The 23,133-nt window shown below is 40.1% G+C and overlaps 2 protein-coding genes across 2 annotated transcripts in view; both read right to left on the reverse strand.

Annotated features, from left to right (window-relative positions):
- Positions 1-201: 201 nt before the first annotated feature.
- The window catches only part of LOC115784094 (myosin heavy chain, fast skeletal muscle), a 33,687-nt gene continuing 10,755 nt past the window's right edge, over positions 202-23,133 (reverse strand). The window contains exons 2-41 of the mRNA XM_030735179.1: positions 12,902-12,946; positions 12,591-12,813; positions 12,357-12,500; positions 12,114-12,270; positions 11,918-11,945; positions 11,718-11,829; positions 11,535-11,627; positions 11,383-11,446; positions 10,770-10,868; positions 9,951-10,054; positions 9,722-9,860; positions 9,188-9,306; positions 8,925-9,074; positions 8,672-8,842; positions 8,278-8,584; positions 7,822-7,895; positions 7,646-7,733; positions 7,439-7,556; positions 7,199-7,322; positions 6,980-7,116; positions 6,628-6,883; positions 6,190-6,432; positions 5,905-6,081; positions 5,676-5,821; positions 5,483-5,573; positions 4,987-5,376; positions 4,437-4,563; positions 4,189-4,307; positions 3,852-4,048; positions 3,584-3,767; positions 3,328-3,493; positions 2,753-2,877; positions 2,331-2,639; positions 2,044-2,247; positions 1,837-1,962; positions 1,509-1,679; positions 1,292-1,396; positions 1,113-1,208; positions 864-995; positions 202-326 (exon numbers count right to left, since the gene is read on the reverse strand). Coding sequence (XP_030591039.1) covers positions 309-326; positions 864-995; positions 1,113-1,208; positions 1,292-1,396; positions 1,509-1,679; positions 1,837-1,962; positions 2,044-2,247; positions 2,331-2,639; positions 2,753-2,877; positions 3,328-3,493; positions 3,584-3,767; positions 3,852-4,048; positions 4,189-4,307; positions 4,437-4,563; positions 4,987-5,376; positions 5,483-5,573; positions 5,676-5,821; positions 5,905-6,081; positions 6,190-6,432; positions 6,628-6,883; positions 6,980-7,116; positions 7,199-7,322; positions 7,439-7,556; positions 7,646-7,733; positions 7,822-7,895; positions 8,278-8,584; positions 8,672-8,842; positions 8,925-9,074; positions 9,188-9,306; positions 9,722-9,860; positions 9,951-10,054; positions 10,770-10,868; positions 11,383-11,446; positions 11,535-11,627; positions 11,718-11,829; positions 11,918-11,945; positions 12,114-12,270; positions 12,357-12,500; positions 12,591-12,794 — 5,814 coding nt within the window. The 5' untranslated portion in view covers positions 12,795-12,813; positions 12,902-12,946 and the 3' untranslated portion in view covers positions 202-308. The remainder of the gene's footprint in view (positions 327-863; positions 996-1,112; positions 1,209-1,291; positions 1,397-1,508; positions 1,680-1,836; positions 1,963-2,043; positions 2,248-2,330; positions 2,640-2,752; positions 2,878-3,327; positions 3,494-3,583; positions 3,768-3,851; positions 4,049-4,188; positions 4,308-4,436; positions 4,564-4,986; positions 5,377-5,482; positions 5,574-5,675; positions 5,822-5,904; positions 6,082-6,189; positions 6,433-6,627; positions 6,884-6,979; positions 7,117-7,198; positions 7,323-7,438; positions 7,557-7,645; positions 7,734-7,821; positions 7,896-8,277; positions 8,585-8,671; positions 8,843-8,924; positions 9,075-9,187; positions 9,307-9,721; positions 9,861-9,950; positions 10,055-10,769; positions 10,869-11,382; positions 11,447-11,534; positions 11,628-11,717; positions 11,830-11,917; positions 11,946-12,113; positions 12,271-12,356; positions 12,501-12,590; positions 12,814-12,901; positions 12,947-23,133) is intronic.
- LOC115784095 (myosin heavy chain, fast skeletal muscle-like) overlaps positions 19,992-23,133 on the reverse strand; it is a 43,727-nt gene continuing 40,585 nt past the window's right edge. Inside the window, exons 30-41 of the mRNA XM_030735180.1 lie at positions 22,914-23,110; positions 22,646-22,829; positions 22,393-22,558; positions 22,142-22,266; positions 21,724-22,032; positions 21,437-21,640; positions 21,230-21,355; positions 20,972-21,142; positions 20,738-20,842; positions 20,559-20,654; positions 20,311-20,442; positions 19,992-20,109 (exon numbers count right to left, since the gene is read on the reverse strand). Of these exons, the coding sequence (XP_030591040.1) occupies positions 20,092-20,109; positions 20,311-20,442; positions 20,559-20,654; positions 20,738-20,842; positions 20,972-21,142; positions 21,230-21,355; positions 21,437-21,640; positions 21,724-22,032; positions 22,142-22,266; positions 22,393-22,558; positions 22,646-22,829; positions 22,914-23,110 (1,833 nt within the window). The 3' untranslated portion in view covers positions 19,992-20,091. The remainder of the gene's footprint in view (positions 20,110-20,310; positions 20,443-20,558; positions 20,655-20,737; positions 20,843-20,971; positions 21,143-21,229; positions 21,356-21,436; positions 21,641-21,723; positions 22,033-22,141; positions 22,267-22,392; positions 22,559-22,645; positions 22,830-22,913; positions 23,111-23,133) is intronic.

A 23,133-nucleotide genomic window follows, 5' to 3' on the forward strand; every position in this document is an offset into this window, starting at 1 on the left:
TCTGTAAAATTTGGTACCTTTTAAAGATAAAGATAAAACTAGAACACTAGGAGGAACACTCAGCAGTGTGGCTCTCATTTGACAGTACAATGTCCTATAAGTATGAATCATGTTTATTCTGAAGAAACTATTGTGTTGAACATTGTATTTCCAGGTGTGACTTATGTAGTCAAGAGAGTAAATAATACATAACAAATACAATTAAATCATAATGAAAGCGTTTATTGAATTAATGCATCACAAGCAGTCAGTTCAACAGCTGGTTCATATTTTATGAACACTGTCAAAAGGTTTCAAAAGGACGTCTCTTATTCAGCACTTTCACCCTGGAAAAAATCATGAAAAATACAATTATTCAAGACATACAGAATTAACAACATTTGCACAACGTTCACTACTCTCTTCTCCTGACTACCTCACTGTGCTATAGTAGTACATTCAGTAAATCTGGTACATAACTCCCCGCTGTTCAATAACTGGCACTTGTGCAATATTTTGTATATTTTGTATATTTGTTACTTTTATTTATTCCCCTGTAAGTCCTTGTATTTGTTTGATATGCATATACATACTGGTTTTACAGTATTTTTTCTTATTTTCTTGTTTAAGTTCAAGGCACTGAACTGTGGCAGCTGCTACATTTTCGTCATACTCCGTGTTTGATGACAATAAAAACTTTCTATTCTATTTTTATTATATTCTACAATTTATCCCATGTAGTTTTGCACAAGCATCTGCACCTTCAAAATCAAAGGTGCAAATACTAGCAAATAAATACTGTACTAAACACTATAAAGATCTTCTATCAAACAACACCAGTGAACAAAGTAAAATTTTGTGTAAAATGTGTTTATATAAATTACCTTTCCAACATCACGACTCTTTGCTCTGAGTTTGTTGACCTGAGATTCAGCGATGTCAGCACGCTCCTGAGCTTCCTCCATCTCATGCTGGACCTTTCTCAGTCTGGACAGGTGGGTGTTGGCCTGTTCCTCCTGTTCAGTGTTACAGTATGTTGGATTTAAAAAAAAATATTTGATCACATATGTTGGATTCATTTATGCCATTAAGTTGTGCTTCCCATCTGTAAAATCACACAACATTTTACTCACAGCCTCCTCAGCCTGTCTCTTGTAAGCCTTGACTTTGAGCTGCAGCTTGTCCACCAGATCCTGAAGTCTGATCACATTCTTCTTGTCCTCCTCAGTCTACATAGATAACAAACTGTTACTGATGGCAAGAGAAGAAAGAATTTAGGAACCTGTGAATATTTAGATCAATGTGTAATTACCTGGTAGGTGAGCTCCTTCACTCTCCTCTCATATTTGCGGACTCCTTTAACAGCATCAGCTCCACGTCTCTGCTCAGCTTCAAGTTCAGTTTCCAGTTCACGCACCTTTAATGCCATGACAAATAATCAGTTTTAAAAAAATATGAGAGTACAGATAATGAAATCAAATTTTTTTCTTATACATAAAAATTTGTTAAACTTTATATACAGTTCATACCCTGGACTCCAGTTTCTGGAGCTGCTTCTTGCCACCCTTCATGGCGAGGTTCTCTGCCTCATCCAGACGGTGCTGTAGGTCCTTGACTGTGACCTCCAGGTTCTTCTTCATCCTTTCCAGGTGAGCACTGGTGTCCTGCTCCTTCTTCAGCTCCTCAGCCATCATGGCAGCCTAGAATTATTTTTTCCATTCAATCACTTCATTTAAAAATGTATAATAAACTTTATGTTATCAATACAGCCTAAAATGTTGGGCAGTGTTGCCATTATTGATCAAGCATGAACAAAAATCTTGCATAGAAAAGAAGGCTCGTAAAGTAATAACTTACATCAGTGATAGCCTTTTTGGCTTTGTCCTCAGCATTTCTTGCTTCTTGAACTGCATCATCCACCTCACCCTGAACCTGGACAAGGTCAGCCTCCAGCTTCTTCTTGGTGTTCAACAGGCTGGTGTTCTGAATAGGACGACAATATTTTAATGATGTGATTCTCAGTTTCTGATGTCACAAAGGTCTTGTATAGTAATGAATACCAACCTGAGAGTGAAGCAGTCCAACACGCTCACTGGCATCTACCAACTCCTGCTCAGCCACTTTGCGTCCTCTCTCTGTCTGCTCCAGAGCGACTCTCAGCTCCTCGATCTCAGCAACCATCAGACCATTTCTGCGCTCCACCATGGCGACCTGCTCCTTCATGTCTTCCTGTCCTCTGACAGCATCATCAAGGTGCAGCTGGGCATCCTGATAAGAAACAAACAAAAAGAACAATTAACATTGTAATCTCTTCGTTTTTTCCTTTTAAACCAAATGATCTACAAACTCACCTTAAGTTGTCCCTGGACATTCCTCAGTTGTTTCTGGGCCTCAGCAGCCTGCCTGTTGGCATGGCTCAGCTGAATCTCCATCTCATTCAGATCTCCCTCCATCTTCTTCTTGACTCTCAGGGCATCATTCCTGCTCCTGACCTCAGCATCAAGAGTGCTCTGCATGGAGTCAATCACCCTCTGGCTGTTCCTCTTGATCTGCTCCATCTCCTCATCCTTCTCCGCCAGCTTCCTGTCAATCTCACTTTTGACCTGGTTGAGCTCAAGCTGAACACGAAGAATCTTGGCCTCTTCGTGCTCCAGAGTGCCCTTTAAATCATTTAAATAGTCATGTTAAAAAATGTAATTAAAACAAATACTGGACAAAAGGTGTCTTTATTCATTTCATAACTAACAAAGTCATGTTTTATAAAATCCATTACCTCAGCTTCCTCCAGTGCTGTCTGGATTTCAGACTTCTCAGTCTCAACAGTCTTCTTGGCTTTTTCCAGCTCATGGATGCTCTTTCCAGTTTCACCAATCTGCTCAGTCAGATCTGAGATCTCCTCTACAGAGCAAACACAGCCAAGAGTTATAGTACTGAGAGCTGATATATGCAAATATTTTTGCCACATACACTCCTGATCAAAATCTTAAGACCAGTTAAAAAATTGCAAGAATTTGCATTTTGCACTATTGGATATTAAGAAGGTTCTAAGTAGAGCTTCACAATGCTGAAAGAAGAAATTGGCGCAAGGGACAAAAACTTTTGAGCAGGGAATTTTTTGAAAACTGCATTTACACTCAAACATGATTTTTTTCAGCTGATCAAAAGTTAAGACCATAGCCTTTAAAAGCGAAAAGCTGTTCAAAAATTTGGATTCCATGTCATTTTCTGTCAAATATTTAAACTGTCAAGACCTCCTGATGGCAAAAGCAAAAATGCTCACTGACTTTGAATGTGGAAGGATTGTTGAAGATTTTGATCAGGAGTGTATCTATAGCAAGATAAACTTACGCTGCAGGTTCTTGTTCTCTCTCTTCATGGTCTCCAGCTGATCCAGAGCCTCTTCATATGAGTTCTTCATCTTGAACAATTCAGTGCTGAGAGAACGAGCTTCTTTTTGGGCTCCTTCCAGCTCTGCCTGACCCTCCTCATACTTCTGTTTCCATTCAGCCAGCACCTATATTTATATAGATTTATTAAAGCATTAGTTATTATTATTATGGGTGTTTCCCTCTTCTGATGATACTGGTTTTGTTTAAAACTTTACCTTATCAAAGTTCCTCTGCTTCTTGTCAAGGTTGGCAGCCAGAGCATTAGCTCTCTCCACATCAATCATGAGGTCCTCCACCTCACCCTGCAGCCTCTGCTTGGTCTTCTCCAAAGATGCACACTTGGAGTTGACAGCCTCAATGGACTCCTCAGCCTCCTGCAGGCGCTGGGCAAGCTTTTTCCTGTTGTCAAAAGATTTTTGTATTTGTTAAAAATCAAAACATTTGAAAGAAACAAGCTTAAACAATGAAAAGATCATGACTTACTTGGCCTCCTCCAGTTCCTCAGTGCGCTGGATAGCATCAGTCTCATATTTGGATCTCCACTGAGCCACCTCACTGTTGGCCTTGGACATTCCTCGCTGCAACTCAGCTTTGGCCTCCTGCTCCTCCTCAAACTGCTCTCTGAGCAGATCACAGTCATGGCGTGCTGACTGAACAGCATGAGCCAGGGCGTTCTTGGCCTTTTGAACACACAATCAATGTCAGATGGACAATTTTAATGATCAAATTAGAAGAAATGTTTGTGATGATTGCTAATAAACCTTTTTATCATTTGGTTAGTAAGTGCAGTTATATTAAAGAAGATATAAACAGTTCAAACCTTCACTTCCTCCTCAACATGTCTCTTCAGCTCCTCAATCTGCTGAGTGAAGGCCTGCTTGCCCCTTGTGAGCTGAGAAACAAGAGCTTCTTTCTCCTCAAGCTGACGAGAAAACTCACCTGTAATTAACACACAGGTATTAAGCCCAGTTTGTTTAATGTCACCCACTGATTGATTGTAGTTCTAGGTCACCTATGTGTATCTAATATTCCCACTGACACACTATTTTTTTGTTACATGTCACTTACCATTCTCTGTCTGAAGTCTTGCTCTCTGTGCATTAACGTCATTCAGTTGGCGAACGTTCTCATCGTTTTTGGCTTTGAGCTCACTTAGCTGATCCTCGAGAGTCCTGCACATTTTCTCCAAGTTGCCCTGTCAACAAGTTTTTTTTCTTTAATTTAGAAACAAGATTTATAGCATTTAAATATAGAGGTTCAATCTGGGATAAATAAAGCTTTGTCATAATAAGTATGTGTGTATATGTAAATGTGGGTATTGACACTGATATATATATTTATGTATATAGTGCTTATGTATATGTGTATAGTTTTTTGCTATTTTATTTTATTCTATTTAATTTTAGTTTTTAGTTTAGTTATTTGTTCTTACTCATCCTTTTCATTTTTTCTCTGTATTGAGCTGCTGTAATGCACAAATTTCCCCGTCGTGGGATTATTAAAGTTTTATCTTATCTTATCTTATCTTATGTCCATGTTAAAAGTTCATGAATATCTGCTTTTAAAGTCCTGAAATGTGAAAGACGAGAACTCTGTTGTTTATAAGCAATGTCCACACCTTTGCTTTAGCAACAGCCTCCATGTTGCTGGTGAGGTCATCAATCTCCATCTTGTACTCGCTCTTCTCCTTCTCCAGCTTCTGCTTGACACGCTGGAGGTTGTCAATCTGCTCTCCCAGCTCTGCAACACTGTCAGCCTGCTTCTTGCGGAGAGCTGCTGCTGTGGCTTCATGCTGCAGAGTTGATTCTTCAAGATCGCGACGCAGTTTCTGGAACTCAGCCTCTCGCTTCTTGTTCATCTCAATCTGAGCGGCTGTTGCTCCACCAGCTTCCTCGAGCCTCTCGCTGATCTCCTCAAGCTCCCGGGAGAGGTCAGCTCTCTGCTTCTCTACTTTAGCCCGAGCAGCCCTCTCAGCCTCAATCTCCTCTTCCAGCTCCTCAATACGAGCCTAGATTGAAGTTTAATATTAATAGGGCAATCACCTGGAACCTACACAGAAGCATGTTTTTAATAATAATCAACAATATTAATGATTACCAGCTTATTAGTGATACCTGAAGTTCCTTGATCTTCTTTTGAAGTTGAGCACCAAGGGACTGTTCATCCTCAATCTTGCTGAGAAGCTGGCTGATTTCAAAGTCTTTCCTTGATGCAGAAACCAAGAGAGGTTTTACCATCACAGTCCATATGATTGTTGGAGCACAATGTGTGAAAAGAGCATTATTAACAACAATTAGCAAACCCTACTTCTTGATTTTCTCATCCGATTGCTGCTTGTCATTCTCCAGATCCATTATGGATTCCTGGGCCAGTTTCAGATCTCCCTCAAGCTTCCTCTTGGCTCTCTCAAGGTCCATGCGGAGCTTCTTCTCTTGCTCCAGTGAGCCCTCAAGCTGTAAGACAATGACAGTTGATTTGAGTGATTTGAACAATCTTTCCATAAAAAATAAAAGCTTCATGATAATAGTTTTCCTACATCATCAACTTGCTGTTCCAGCTTCGTCTTGGACTTGGTCAGAGTGTTGACTTTGTCCTCCTCTGCCTGGAGATCATCCAGTGTTTGCTGATGGGCCTCTTGGAGGGCTTTCTTCTCCTTTGTTAACTTGGCAATTGACTCATCTTGAGATGCCATCTCCTCTGTCAGGTTTTTCACCTGAAATGTTGAGTAAATATGATAAAGATTTGAAAGTTTCACATGGCCTAAAAAGGCCACAACATTAATGTTTCTTTCAGCTAAAAAGACTATGAACATGAACTGAACCTTGTTTTCTGTGGCATGCTTCTCCTTCTCCACTTTGGCCAAGGTGAGCTCCAAGTCATCAATGTCCTTCTTCAGCTCAGAACATTCATCCTCCAGCTTCCTCTTCTTGGCAGTCAGCTCAGCATTGACTTCCTCTTCATCCTCCAGTCTCTCACTTGTCTCTTTGAGTTTGGCCTCCAGCTGGATCTTGCTCTTAATGAGCCCCTCACACCTTTCCTCAGCATCAGAGAGATTCTCAACTTCCTATAGTACATGTTGAACAGACAATAATATCTTATTTAGTGTTGTGTTGTAGATTTAATTATTAATTTACTAAAATTACAGTTTTATTGTGACACATACACAATCAGAGGATGAGAAAAGTGTGTGGCCTTTTTACATCCAACCCACATACATGAACTATAGATGTTATAGAGTCACAGTTTTGTTTCTACTTACTGCAGCCACTTGAAGTTGCAGGTCATTCTTCTCCTGCAGCAGGCTCACCATCTTCTCCTCCAGTTCCTTCTTCTTGGCCAGGGCAGCAGCCAGGTCTGTCTGCATCTTCTCATAGTTCTCCTTCATGTTCTGGAGCTCCTTCTCAGTCTCAGCACTCTTCAGAAGAGGCTTGATCTTGAAGTACAGTTTCAGCCATGGCCAGTTCTTGACATTCATGAATGAACGGATGTTGTACTGGATGGAGTAGATAGATTCTCTAAAAACCAAACATGAAGGCATTACTTTGAGTGTAGTGTGCTCTTATTGTAACAAAGGTGATCCAAATTAGAACACTTGTGTATGATAATGTTACCTCCTCTGCATCATCTTAACAAACTCTTTCCTCATGACGTATCCTCTGCAGAGAGCCTGAGTCATGGTCACCAGCTCAGCCAGTTTCTCATCTCTCATCTCCTCAAGGGTACCCAGCAGACCAGCTTTGAAGAACACCTATTTTATCATGTAAATAAATAAATAATGTAATGGAGTGCAAATGGACACTCTTTATGCCTATAAATATATTGAAATGTACCTTAGTGTGGCCAAACATGTACTGTGTGTGATCCACATCAATGGAGCCAAGCAGCTTCTCTGAAGCTTTCTTGTTGTCAATGAACTGTCCCTCTGGGATGACACTGGCATTCAGTACTTTGTATCTGTAAGAGAATTATGGTTTTACTCATTGGCATTTCAGCTTTTATTATGATGTTCTCCATAATAGTTTTTCACATCAACTTAAACAAATCTATTCCTCCTAAACTGAAATTGTCACCTCTGCTTAAAGTCACCATAGAGGATTCTGCTGGGGAAACCCTTTCTGCAGATTCTGATGCCCTCCAGTACACCATTACACCTCAGCTGGTGGATGACCAGGTAGTTCTCCATAAGACCTGAGAGTCAGAAATTTATATAAATTCATATCTGTCTTTGCATCACTCTGTAACACTTAGTGCAGTTAGTACACTTGTTTCCTTTTTACCTGGGGTCTTTGACTCATTGGGAATCAGGCAACGGACAAAGTGAGGATGAGTGCTCCTTAAGTTGGTCATCAGCTTGCCCAGATTCTCCTGTAGATCATAATCATTAGATAATATGTTAACAATATTTAAACATGGATTTTTAAATAGTTTTTCTAAAATATAAATATATACATACTCTGAAAAGAGCAGACACAGTCTGGAAGGAACCACCCTTCTTCTTACCACCCTTTTTGCCACCACCAGCAGCCTCTGTTTTCAGAAACAGTGAATTTGATTAGTTAGCCTGAATAAATATTGTAAAGGTGTAGTGTAGTGTTTGATGAATGACAAAATTCAGGTGTCTTAAAAAAGTGTAACAGGCAGTTTCATACCTCTGAAAATAAACAAAATGTTCCTCATCTAAAATATCAAAATACACAGTGATTACATCCCTTACAGTAAATCTTATTTCAGTCACTGTCTTGTAGCTTTAAAAGAAAATAATATATGAGGTATTTATTAGAAATGCCTTTTTACAAATGTGTGCATTTTTCACACTATAGATATTAGTCTGCAGTATGCACATCATAGTTATATCATCTGTACTGGATACTGGAGTTTTTTGATTACTCAGATCACTCTTATGTCTTACCCTCAGCTCCGCCATGGGCTGCATACAGCAAGCACAACAGTTTGTTTGAAGACTTCTGGTAGAGCTGAACAACTGAGTCATTCAGTGGGTCCTTGTTCTTGTCCAGCCAGCCAGTGATATTATAGTCCACTGTACCGGCATAGTGAACCAGGGAGAAGTGGGCCTCAGCCTTGCCCTTTGCAGGCTTTGGCTTCTCAAAGCACTTGGTCTTGCCAAGATGCTGATCATGCAGCTTGTTCTTGAAAGTTGTGTCAGAGGCCTTGGGGAACATGCACTCCTCTTCAAGGATGGAGAAGATGCCCATTGGCTGAGAACAAGTGACATATTATATTAAAATTTTAAGGGAGTGAACATATGCATTTACATGTACATTTCTTCAAGAGTACTTACTTACCTTCTCAATGAGCTCAATGCAGGCAGCCAAGTCCATACCAAAGTCAATGAACTCCCAGTGAATGCCTTCTTTCTTGTACTCCTCTTGCTCCAGGACAAACATGTGGTGGTTGAAGAACTGTTGCAGTTTCTCATTGGTGAAGTTGATGCAGAGTTGCTCCAAGCTGTTGAACTGTAATTACACAAAGGTATTTAATTTCATGGCAAGACAGTGTTTAACTTGAAAAGGGCTGAGGTATTGTTCAACTGCTCACATCGAAGATCTCAAATCCAGCGATATCCAGCACTCCAATGAAGAATTGTCTGGGCTGCTTTGTGTCCAGCATCTCATTGATACGGACAACCATCCACAAGAACATTTTCTCATAGATAGATTTACACAGAGCCGAGACAGCATTGTTGACCTAGAAAAACATGTTTTTTTCACAACAAGGACAATAATAATAATAAGAAATGGTGATATATCAAATTGCAAATATTTAAAATGTAATTTTTTCTTTTAGTCTTTTTTAATTACCTGTGGTACCGTCTGACCTTTGGTCACCATCTCATTGCCGACTTTGACTCTTGGGTAGCACAGAGCTTTCAGCATGTCAGCTGAGTTCAGGCCCAAGAGGTATGCGATTTTATCAGCCACTGAAGAGAAAAAAGCACAATCCATACTACACTGTGGTTACACAGCAAACTGTCAGATCATCTATACAGGAAGGAACAGAGCACTGTGTATTTTCTGAGGAGGCTGTGGTTTCTTAACATCTGCAGGAAATTCCTGGAAATGTTTTATCACACTGTCACAGCAAGTGTCCTGTTTTACACCGTGGTGTGCTGGTGGGAAGCAGCAAATTCAGGAAGGACACATACAGGCTAGACAAACTGTTGAAGCGAGCCGGCTCTGTGGTCGGCATGAAACTGGGCTCCCTTGTGACAGTGGTAGAGAAGTGGACTATGGACAAACTGCTGGACATCAGGGATCTCTAATCTACATTATTTCAAATGTTTTTTCCACTACAGGAAATCTTCACATTGAGAATTATTTTATTTTGTCAGTTACCCTCAGTGCCATCAGGTTCAGCCTGCTCCTCACGCTGCTTCTGCTTGAATTTCATGTTGCCATGATGCATCACAGCACCGGTCAGCTTGTAGATGCTTATCTTCTCATCAGCATTAAAGCCCAAGATGTCAATAGCAGTCTGCAAAACATAAGCATGAAAGTAACATATATATTCTGAAAATGAAAAGAGATTGATGGTTAAGGATAAGAAAGTCAAATGTGATTTTACATCAGTTGCAATGAACTCCTCCACATCATTGATGCTCTTGACAGTGATTTCACCCTGACTGATCATTGGGTAGTCATAGGGGTTGGTCGTAATCAGAAGAGCCTCTGTAAAACACAATAACCAACATGAATGAGATTTTCTCAGGATATTGTCTTTAATGTTTCCAGAGGTGGAACAGGAGGCAGATCCTTCATCTATCAGGCTTCTTTCCTGTGGAACCAGCTCCCAGTTTAGATTCAGGAGAACGACACCTGCTATACTTTACTTTTTTTATGCAGTTAATAGTTAGCCCTCTATGGCATGATTTTTTATCTTAGGAGGAAAAAAAAGACTTCCATCCCAGACAAAATCTCAAAACCACACCTACCTCAAATTCATTGGTCAAAGGCTCAGGGTGCTGGGAGACTTGCAATGATTCCCTGAATATTTCTTCTCCACTCCCGTCTTTTTACTCTTGATTTGTTTGTATGCCACTACTGCATGCCCATTAATTTGGTCTAATCTAATCTTTGTCTCTTTATACCCTCTATTTCTGTCTTCTCTTTCCTCTCTGAGCCTGGTCCTGTCTGAGTTTTCACCTTTTTTCCTTTTTTCTTTTCTTACTTCCCATCTTTGCAAAGTCGTTATTAATCTGAAATTGTCTCATTGCCTGTTGGTGTTTTCTCTCTGATAATGGTTTTCACTTTACAATATAAAATATAATGCTGTATAAAATTTTATACTGCAATAAATAAAATGTAAATCTATTAATGCTAACATGGCTGTAATTGAATTCAGTCACATCAACTTAATATCATAAAAAAAATGAAGTTGTCATACCCAGGAGCTCAGGCTTGTGGCCAGTCATCAGCTGATAGAAGATATGGTAGCTCCTCTCAGCAGACAATTGGAAGGTGACACGGGACTTTTCCAGCAGATCTAAGAACAGATTCAGACATTCATGACAGAGTAACATGTTATATCAAGCTGACAGCATGGATCATTCATCCTTCCATTTTCTTATCTTATGCAAACACTTACTTTTTTATACCACAAACATTATGTGGAGCTGAAATCTGTTCCTACATATAGTTACACACATCATAATCACAAATTTTCACTGCTGCCAGACCAACATCACTTCTTAGCTCCTGGTCATATATATTAGCTTGGCTGTGACCACACTGAACTCATGCATATCTGTACTTCACCACAGTATATAAAATTCTTTATACTTAGAGTTAAGTACCCCATCTCTGGTACGTAAGTCTACGTATATCTAATCTTATGCTTCAGATGTATTGTGTCCAACTGAATACATAAAATTTGAATTTTTTCTTTGAATGCAACAGAAAATAAAACTATTTTCTCATAGCTTGAATAAATTTGATTGCATAATTAAGTACAATTTCTAGCACAGATAACTGTAATTTAAACTGTGATTCAAACTTACACGTTTCAATATCAGCTGAAGCCAGCTTGCCACTAGTGCCGAAGTGAATCCTGATGAATTTACCCTGGAGAGGCAGATCTTTATCAGCATTACCTTTTATGAGAGGAAGTCATAAATGTCTCTCTTTCATTATCTCACTCTTAGTCACTTACAAAACGAGAGGAGTTGTCATTTCTCACAGTCTTGGCATTGCCGTAGGCCTCCAGCAGAGGGTTGGCAGCAACAATCTGATCCTCAAGTGAGCCCTGCAAGAAGATATTGTAGTTATGTGAGCTGAACTTCCAAAAATTATTTTTTCCTGGCACAAATTGTTTGATCCTAAATCATGAATCTACCTGCATTTTGCCAGGTGTTGGCTCAGCCTTCTTTGCTCCAAGAGCTGCAATTGTTGCAAAGTACTGAATGACACGTTTGGTGTTGACAGTCTTTCCTGCACCAGATTCTCCACTGGGGGACACATTGTTAAATTTCAACTTTGGTATTTTAAAATTTACACTATATATTTATACTGCACACAGATTTGTATTCTACTCACGTAATCAGGACAGACTGGTTCTCACGATCTAAATTAAAAACATAGATGCTTCACATGAGTTCTGCTTTCATTATTTCTTAGATAAGCTGAGGACTCATTCATTTATTAACTAATTATCTGAATAGAAATTGACTATTGTAATAAACTGTGAGTGTTTAATTTGCATTTGAATGTTTTAATTGTAAATTGATCTTACCAGTGAGCATGGCCTGATAGCCATTGTCAGAGATGGAGAAGATGTGGGGTGGAGCCTCAATCCTCTTCTTTCCTCTGTATGCTCCTACACATGTAGCATCATACACAGGAAGCCACTTGTAGGGATTGACGACAACGCAGAACAACCCAGAGTAGGTCTGTCGTTATAGAGGATAAACTATATTTGAGTATGTACAGAGCAGCATGATATGTTTATTTCACGCACAGCAAAGTGAAAACCTACGTAGATCATCCATGATGCATAACGCTCTTTGAGGTTAAACAGCACAGCTGGTTCATTAAGGTGGGTCATCATGGCCATGTCCTCAATCTTATCGAACTTTGGAGGGTTTCTAGGATGGATTTCATCCTCTTTCACAGTGACCGTCTGGATAAAAATTAAAGTTTAGTTACACACATACACATTTGGGCTCTCTATATTAAACAGATAAATAAAGCACATAGATTATTCATCTACCTTTCCTCCTTCTGTCTCAACAGTGGCTTTACCACCCTCCTTCTTGGTAAGTTTACCCTTGACATACATCTCATCAGCATCTGTCACAAAGAAGGCCGTCTTGGCATCAAATGGAGCAGTCTGGGCCTCAATCCTCTCCTTTTCTGGCTTCCGGAGGTAAATGGCCGCCGGGCCATACTGCTCCATCTCCGCGTCTGTGCTCATTTTGGCACTTTAATGGACACTGAAAATATGATGATCAACACATAAGTCGTATTGTTTTTCTATAACCCACAATTAAACCCCATCATTTTTTAAAAAATGTAATTTACCTCAGCTGATGTAAACAGAAATTTCTTCGTATCCTGTGTATGTCAAGGTGCTATAAAAACAAGATTAAAGATATATCCATGTAAATTTTGCATTTAATTTTAAGTATGTCAAAGATTTAAAAATATGTTAAAATGCAAAATGTTTAGAAAAATGTGGAATTAAAAAAATAGTTGATGTAACTGAACACTAAAAGATTAATTAACACATATAATAATAGAGATATGGTAGAGGAATATTTTACTGTACTCACCTGCCTAAGATGCCTGACAGTGAGAGCAATCGTCCAGAGCTGCTGCTTTTATACACAACTGCTCTGCCTCTTCAGCATTTGTGCTTCACTCAATTTGGTCAGGAATCTCTGACACCTTAATGCTTGATATTGATATGGTCAAAAATAAATTAATTATCATATTTCACTTTCTATATATCTAATGAACATTTTGCAAAACTTTATTAAAAGTGCATGTTCAGTTTAGTTCATACTTTAACTGCATCAAGAATATTTATATATAACTCAAATACTTCTTTTCTAATACAACAGAAAATACATCTAAACTATGTTGACAGTCAAGAGAGCTTTGTTCCCTATTAAAAGAAAATGCCAATGTAATTTGGTTTATACATTTCTACCATACCATGGTTTTTTATGAAGCACTTTAAAACAACCACAACTGACACAAAGTGCTGTACATTAAAACACAAATAAATAACAATTAAGTTAAATTAAATTAGTTAGTTTAAATTAAAAAAAAAAGTTTCTGAAAGTGATTATGCTCATAAATATTGAGCACAGCAGTAATGTCCACTAAATATCTAGTGGTAAATTGCAACAGTGTATTGCATGGTTTGTGGATTATTTATTGCAATAAATCTTCAAGGTAAACTGATATTAAGTTGACACAGTTTATACTGAGCTCATGTGTGTCATATTAATTTAATATCACAGCCAGCAACGAGTTTTAAATTTGGAGAAGTCTTGAAATGTCACTGGTGTAAAGTTACAGGGCATAAAAGTCTCAGACATCTGAAATAAAATTCAGGGTCAGATTTTCAGTTAATGCCAGCTGAGTGTTATGTATCTCTACTGGGAAGACAGTTTTAGGATGACTGACCAGTACAGATAATTTAATGTAGAAAAATGCTTGCTACAAATACCATTTGTGTGTTTCTGTAAGGAAAAGAAGATACAACCTTTAAGTTTCAATTTTGATGTACCGAGTAAATGATAAATGATTTAAGGAATGAAAAGTCTGGGATCATAGCCAGGATTAACTTTCATTTCCAAGTTTTGCACATACTTGGCTTAATATTTGCCATCTTAATAGCAGGTCAGGAGGTACTATCATGGTCGAAAATAAATCCAGCAAAGGGAAGGGGGAGCAATTTGTGTTTGGCAGAAGGAAAGGATATATTTATAGGACACATTTAGATATGCTGTTCACATCATATCCCAACTTGAAAGGGATATATCATCTCAATTAATTATTTTCTTTATTAATTTTTATGTTTTACTTTTCAGATTTATTTTGCTGAAAAAGTATGGATGTATAGGTAAGGGATCAAGTATAATATGTTCAATATAATTTTAGTTAGGCATAATTGCAAAAAAAAAAAATATATATATAGAGTAGACACATGATTAAGGAGAAGCTACAACCACAACAGGAAAAATATCTGACTTGCTTTGCTTCTTTTTAGCCCTGCCATTACAGAAGAGCACATTACAGTCAAGGCAGTCTAATCTTGTAGTGTTTGATAGATGTCGAGATATCAAATGATCAACGTTTTTGTCATGGATCTGTTGTCCAGCATTGAGTTTTTTTTGGACTTTAAAGTTTTGTTAATTTAATTCTTTGTGATCTTTGGTTTGTTTGAGGTTTATATTTACTTCATGTATTCTATAATGTACTTAGTTTTGTTTCTAGTTCCCAGTTGTTTTAGTGTTTGGTTCTTCCCTCAGTGTCCCTTCGTCCTGTGTCAAGTCTCCTGTGTTAAGTTCTTTCATTTGTCTGTTTTCCCCTGTTTTATTTGTCTCACTTCCTTTTTTATATCGAGAGTGGTATTCTCTGTCCATTGCTTTTAGTTTTGCTCCTTGTGTCTTATCTGTTGTTCGTAATTGAGACATGGGGTGGAGTTGGAGATTCATCTTTTTTTGGTGAACCTTTCCATGTGACTTCTCCAATACCAACACCCCAAGATGCATTGGAAGCGGAAGCGGGGTGGCTTTGGTTTTTAAGAACTGATTTAAAGTTCAGATGTTTCAGTTTGGTTTTACGTCTTTTCATATCACCATATCACATCTTTCTGTGACGAGAAGCAGGCAGCACCGAAGGAGAGAAGCTGGAAGGCGGAGAGTCAGGTGACAATGTGAAGCCGCTGAGCCTAATCCCTGGAAGCTCGGGCGGCGGCTGAGCGGCTGTCACGGCGTGGCTGTCGTGACGAGGCTGGTGAGTGAAGCAGGGGCTGCTGAGAAGGGGAGCATGGCGAGCAGCGACGCCGAGGTCCCTTTCCCCAGCTGGGACCCCCCAAGGCGAGGTGGGATCCATGGAACGCCAGCTCGTCCTCCTGATTAAACCACGGCTTTTCCCACTCTAAAGCCCGCAGGTAAACACTCAGGGCTCACTGTCGCTCAAACCAGATTGAGTGTGCTGGGTCCATTGTATGTTCGCGTCCTTCTGTCATGTGTGAGCGGTGTGGCGAGCAGGATGGACCCAAATGCAGAACTCCGAAGGCAGGACTGAATTAAAGTGATGATACAAAACTGAGGTTGATGAAGTGACAGCAAAACAGGAACAAAACCACACCTTCATGAGAGAAGACGTGACAAGGAACAGAGCAAACACAGGGGCTTAAATACACACAGGAGGTAACGTTGGGAAACAAAAAACAGCTAGGGAACACAGGGCACAGGTGAATGGAATCTAACAAATTAAACAGGGGAAGCGAAACTAGACATGACACACAGGGAGCACTGGACTATCAAACTAAAACAGGAAGTGCAGACTAAACACAATGAGGAAATAACATGGACAAGAGGCCAATAACTAATAAACGCTGAACACCGAGACGTGGAAAGGGAAGAAAAGGATATAAAACCCTAACTAAACTCAAAACCATAACAACCTGAAGACCCATATGAAAGAAACCAAATAAACATAATTAGAGATATAACAAAACATAACCAAAAGAACACACAAAAAAAAAAAAAATACAATTTAAAGCTGTGTTTTCCTTCTTCCTTTTCATCCCTGGAAAACTGGGGAAAGAGTATTGCATCTCTCCAAAACAGCATCTTTTATGCTTTTAAATCAAAATTTGATGGTCAACTGTGTCAAATACAGAACTGAACTCTAATAATACTAACACAGAACAATCTCTTGCATCAGAGACCATTAAATTGTTGTGCTCACGTTTTTTGTAGGACAAAATGTGCTACAAAAACACGGAGAGGCAGGGGAGTGGACGACCGGAGCCAGAAAAAGCCCACCCACTCGGAGTTCCTTAAACTCAGGCTCGGGAGGGTAGCGGCGTTGCTGGGGACCTTTCCAGAATGCCGGTCCTCCGAAAGCCAGGCGAGAGCCGCTGTACAAATCCATATCTGCGGGGTCCATACTGGTCGCGTCGTACTGTCACGGATCAGCTGTGTGGCAGGCAGGAAGGAGGACCCCAACGCAGGATACGCCGGACAGGTAGGAAATAACTCTGCTTTATTAGGCAGGGCTAACAAAGGCACGAACAAAATCAACACAGGGAAAAATGACAGAGGCACACAGCACAGGGAAACGAAGAGCAAGACGAGGATAAGACAACAGGCACTGAAAACACGGGGCCTAAATACACAGGAGGATAACGAGGGAAGTGGAAACAGCTGGGAACACAGGTGACGCTAACTACAAGGACAGGACCACAGAAAGCAAAACTGAACACAACAGACAGAGACAGGACAACTATCAACATAAAACATTAAGTAACTTCAAATCAATCAAATCTAATCAAATCAAATCAATCAAATCAAAATCAAATCAAGGTTTATTTGTCACATACCTGGTCATACACAGTACAACTGGCAGTGAAATGCTTTTGTGACTTACATAGTACACACCGACTTGACACCTGACGATATGACAGAGGGATAACTGACACCAGCACAACAGAACACAGGGGAACAGAAACAGTGAACCCATAATAAAACAGAAGTAATTGTTGACCTTAACAATTATTGGCCTATCTCCAACCTTCCTTTTCTCTGTAAAATCTTGGAAACAGCAGTGGCCACCCAACTCCAGCAACATGGCTAACCATAACCTCTATGAACCTTTACAATCTGGTTTCAGGGCAAACCACAGCACTGAGAATGCACTCATTAAAGTAATGACCTTATTATTGCTGCTGACTCTGGCCATATCAGCCTCATCTTCCTGGACCTCTCTGTAGCTTTTGACACCATTTCTCATACTATCCTTCTTACCCATCTATCCAGCTAGCTTGGTCTCACTGGCACTGCATTCTCCTGGTTTCAGTCCTGCCTCTGCAACCGTATACAGTTTGTCACAGTGGGAGGCTGCTGCTCCACCTCTGCTCTAGTTAACCATGGTGTGCCTCAGAATTCTGTGCTTGGATGCCTTCTCTTCACCATCTACATGCTCCCCCTTGGTCATCTGTCGCCATGGTCTCTGTTTTTATTCCTACACTGATGACACTCAACTCTATCTTAGTACCAAACCCTCCTCTCAGCTCCTCCCTCAATCCCTTGTCAGTTGTCTGCATGAAATCAAAACCTGGATGTCATTTAATCTACTTAGTCTAAACAGTAATAAAACAGAGCTCTTTGTTGTGCCCCCCCAAAGTCCTACTTCATAAATTTGGAGACCTACTCATTGATGTAGATGGTTCCCCCACATCACCTTCACCAGATATTTACAACTTGGATGTCATCTTAGACTCCACTCTTTCATTCAAGAATCATATCAAATTGGTCATTAAAATGATGAACATCTCTAGACTCCGGCCTTTACTTACTGATTCTATAATAGAGACCCTCATCCATGCTTTTGTCACCACCTGGCTGGACTACTGTAATGGGGTCTTGTTCGGGATCTCTGGCAAAAGCCCTTGACAGGCTCCAGTATGTCCAGAATTCAGCTGCCAGGTTTTTAACCCACACTAAGGTCTGGCAACACATCACCCCCACCCTTATTAAGCTACATTGCCTCCCGGTAAAGTCTTGCCTTGTGTACAAGATCCTTCTCCTCACTTACAAATCCCTCAATGCACTGGCCCCTCAGTATTTGTCTTACTTCTTGCACCCATACAAACAGCCTCAGACACTTTGGTTTTCAGCCATGGGTTTGCTTTTTGTCGCGGACCAATCTCCATACCTTTGGGGACAGAGCCTTCACTGTGGCAGCCCCTACTCTCTGGAACTCTCTCCCTTCTCAGTTTTGCAATATCCCATTACTGGACACTTTTAAGAAACTGTTGAAAAATCATCTGTTCAAAAAGGCCTTTAATTGCTAGTTTGTTTGTTTTTTGTTCGTTTGTTTTTTTTGTCCAGCATCCTTGGGTTTCTTGAAAGGTGCTATATAAATTTAAGTTATTATTACTATTATTATTATTAAGACCCTGAGATACTTAAACCCCTCCACTTGGGGCAGTAAATCCATCCTGAACTGGAGTTGGCACTCCACCCTTTTCCAGCTGAAGACCATGGCCTTAGGCTTAGAGATGTTAATTCTCATACAAGCCGCTTCACATTCGGCTGCGAACCATTCCAGTGCGAGCTGGAGGCCATCACCTCATGAAGCCAAAAGAACCACATCATCCGCAAAAATCAGAGATGAGCTTGCCTGAACTTGCTGCTTCTCATTGAGGGCACACTGGTTCTAGAGCCATGCTTTGAGGGGAGCCCAACTATATCTTGCCGGTATCTCTCAACCTTATGCACTAGCTCAGGCTCCTTCCTCGCCAGAGAGGTGACATTCCATGTCCCAATACCCAGCCTCACTTAAAAATGCTATCCAGAAATATATAATCAAATAAAATACTAATTTATACTATGTATAATATTGGAAGCATTTTTTAATGGGTAAGGAAAAAAAATGTTAAAAATTTTGTGTTAAATCTGGACTCATCAGACGACATGACCTTCTTCCATTGCTCCAGAGTCCAATCTTTATGCTCCCTAGCAAACTGAAGCCTTTTTTTCCGGTTAGCCTCAGTGATTAGTGGTTTTCTTAAGGCTACACAGCTGTTCAGTCCCAATCCCTTGAGTTCCCTTTGCATTGTGCATGTGGAAATACTCTTTCACTATTAAACATAGCCCTGAGTGCTACTGTTGTTTTTTGTCAATCTGATTTCACCAAACATTTAAGTGATCGCTGATCACGATCATTCAGGATTTTTTTCCGGCCACATTTCTTCCTCGAAGACAATGGGTCCCCACTATCCTTCCAGTTTTTAATAATGCGTTGAACAGTTCTTAACCCAATTTTAGTAGTTTCTGCAATCTTCCTAGATGTTCTGATCCATGCCAATGATTTGACCCTTCTCAAACAGACTGACATCTTTTCCACAACCACGTAATGGTCTTTTGACATGGTTATTTAAGAAATGAGAAGCAACTCATTTCACCAGTTGGGTTTAAATAACTTGCTGCCAGCTGAAAGATAATTGCCCATGCAGTAATTATCCAATAGGAGGCTTGTATCTATTTGCTTAGTTAAATCCAGGTGGAAACTTTTTTTTTTTGGCCAGGCAGTGTATGATGATGTCTGTGATTGTAAATCCATTAAAAGCTTTTTTTCTCGACAAAAAAAATACTTGATTCATACTTTGTCTGATACTGAAATCAGTTTTTAATGGTTAAGGAAAAAATGTTGAATAACCCAATTATCACTGATGCTGATGCTAGGGGGAACACTCAGTATTAGTGATAAACCGGATGAATTGTTGTCCTCATTTGACAGGACAATGTCCTGTAGGTATGAAACATAATTATTCTAGGGAAAGTACTGTGTTGAACCATTGCATTTCCCAGTGTGACCTTTGTAGAATAGAGAGTAAATTGTACTGAATAAACATCATGAAACCATAATGAACAAATTTATTGAATTAATAGATCATAAGCAGACAATTCAACAGCTAATTCATATTTTATGAACACTGTCAAAAGGTTCCAAAAGGATGTCTCTTATTCAGCACTTTCACCCTGGAAAAAAACATGAAAAATACAATAATTAAACACAGATTATTAACAACATTTAAAGAATTTACCCCATGTAGTTTTGCACAAGTATCTACACTATCTTCTATCTTCAATCCAGAGCGAATGAATAATATAAAGACCTTCTATCAAACAACACCAGTGAACACAGATAAATTTTGTGTAAAATGTGTTTACATAAATTACCTTTCCAACATCACGACTCTTTGCTCTGAGTTTGTTGACCTGAGATTCAGCAATGTCAGCACGCTCCTGAGCTTCCTCCATCTCATGCTGGACCTTTCTCAGTCTGGACAGGTGGGTGTTGGCCTGTTCCTCCTGTTCAGTGTTACAGTATGTTGGATTTTTAAAAAATATTTGATTACATATGTTGGATTCATTTATGCCATTAAGTTGTGCTTCCCATCTGTAAAATCACACAACATTGTACTCACAGCCTCCTCAGCCTGTCTCTTGTAAGCCTTGACTTTGAGCTGCAGCTTGTCCACCAGATCCTGAAGTCTGATCACATTCTTCTTGTCCTCCTCAGTCTACATAGATAACAAACTGTTACTGATGGCAAGAGAAGAAAGAATTTAGGAACCTGTGAATATTTAGATCAATGTGTAATTACCTGGTAGGTGAGCTCCTTCACTCTCCTCTCATATTTGCGGACTCCTTTAACAGCATCAGCTCCACGTCTCTGCTCAGCTTCAAGTTCAGTTTCCAGTTCACGCACCTTTAATGCCACGAAAAATAATCAGTTTTAAAAAAACATGAGATAATAGACCAAAAAGGTGGAGTTTATGTGATAAAATGTTAAATCTTATACTTAAAACAATTGTTAGCCTTTATATACAGTTCATACCCTGGACTCCAGTTTCTGGAGCTGCTTCTTGCCACCCTTCATGGCGAGGTTCTCTGCCTCATCCAGACGGTGCTGTAGGTCCTTGACTGTGACCTCCAGGTTCTTCTTCATCCTTTCCAGGTGAGCACTGGTGTCCTGCTCCTTCTTCAGCTCCTCAGCCATCATGGCAGCCTAAAATGTTGGGCAGTGTTGCCATTATTGATAAAGCATGAACAAGAATCTTGCATAGAAAAGAAGGCTCGTAAAGTAATAACTTACATCAGTGATAGCCTTTTTGGCTTTGTCCTCAGCATTTCTTGCTTCTTGAACTGCATCATCCACCTCACCCTGAACTTGGACAAGGTCAGCCTCCAGCTTCTTCTTGGTGTTCAACAGGCTGGTGTTCTGAATAGGACGACAATATTTTAATGATGTGATTCTCAGTTTCTGATGTCACAAAGGTCTTGTATAGTAATGAATACCAACCTGAGAGTGAAGCAGTCCAACGCGCTCACTGGCATCTACCAACTCCTGCTCAGCCACTTTGCGTCCTCTCTCTGTCTGCTCCAGAGCGACTCTCAGCTCCTCGATCTCAGCAACCATCAGACCATTTCTGCGCTCCACCATGGCGACCTGCTCCCTCATGTCTTCCTGTCCTCTGACAGCATCATCAAGGTGCAGCTGGGCATCCTGATAAGAAACAAACAAAAAGAACAATTAACATTGTAATCTCTTCGTTTTTTCCTTTTAAACCAAATGATCTACAAACTCACCTTAAGTTGTCCCTGGACATTCCTCAGTTGTTTCTGGGCCTCAGCAGCCTGCCTGTTGGCATGGCTCAGCTGAATCTCCATCTCATTCAGATCTCCCTCCATCTTCTTCTTGACTCTCAGGGCATCATTCCTGCTCCTGACCTCAGCATCAAGAGTGCTCTGCATGGAGTCAATCACCCTCTGGCTGTTCCTCTTGATCTGCTCCATCTCCTCATCCTTCTCTGCCAGCTTCCTGTCAATCTCACTTTTGACCTGGTTGAGCTCAAGCTGAACACGAAGAATCTTGGCCTCCTCATGCTCCAGAGTGCCCTTTAAATCATTTAAACAGGTTAAAAAATGTAATTAAAACAAATACTGGACAAAAGGTGTCTTTATTCATTTCATAACAAACAAAATCAGCTTTTATAAAATCCATTACCTCAGCTTCCTCCAGTGCTGTCTGGATTTCAGACTTCTCAGTCTCAACAGTCTTCTTGGCTTTTTCCAGCTCATGGATGCTCTTTCCAGTCTCACCAATCTGCTCAGTCAGATCTGAGATCTCCTCTACAGAGCAAACACAGCCAAGAGTTAGAATACTAACAGATGATATATGCAAACAAAAGAAATCATACCAATAGATGTCACAATATTAGTATCATATGCATATGAGCTATAGCAAGCTAAACTTACGCTGCAGGTTCTTGTTCTCTCTCTTCATGGTCTCCAGGTGATCCAGAGCCTCTTCATATGAGTTCTTCATCTTGAACAATTCAGTGCTGAGAGAACGAGCTTCTTTTTGGGCTCCTTCCAGCTCTGCCTGACCCTCCTCATACTTCTGTTTCCATTCAGCCAGCACCTATATTTATATAGATTCATGAAAGCATTAGTTATCATTATGGGTGTTTCCCTCTTCTGATGATACTGGTTTTGTTTAAAACTTTACCTTATCAAAGTTCCTCTGCTTCTTGTCAAGGTTGGCAGCCAGAGCATTAGCTCTCTCCACATCAATCATGAGGTCCTCCACCTCACCCTGCAGCCTCTGCTTGGTCTTCTCCAAAGAGGCACACTTGGAGTTGACAGCCTCAATGGACTCCTCAGCCTCCTGCAGGCGCTGGGCAAGCTTTTTCCTGTTGCCAAAAGATTTTTGTATTTGTTAAAAAGCAAAACATTTGATAGAAACAAGCTTAAACAATGAAATGATCATGACTTACTTGGCCTCCTCCAGTTCCTCAGTGCGCTGGATAGCATCAGTCTCATATTTGGATCTCCACTGAGCCACCTCACTGTTGGCCTTGGACATTCCTCGCTGCAACTCAGCTTTGGCCTCCTGCTCCTCCTCAAACTGCTCTCTGAGCAGATCACAGTCATGGCGTGCTGACTGAACAGCATGAGCCAGGGCGTTCTTGGCCTTTTGAACACACAATCAATGTC

The sequence above is a fragment of the Archocentrus centrarchus genome, chromosome 8, assembly GCF_007364275.1.
Source record: "Archocentrus centrarchus isolate MPI-CPG fArcCen1 chromosome 8, fArcCen1, whole genome shotgun sequence".
In the NCBI taxonomy this organism is placed as follows: Eukaryota; Metazoa; Chordata; class Actinopteri; order Cichliformes; family Cichlidae; genus Archocentrus; species Archocentrus centrarchus.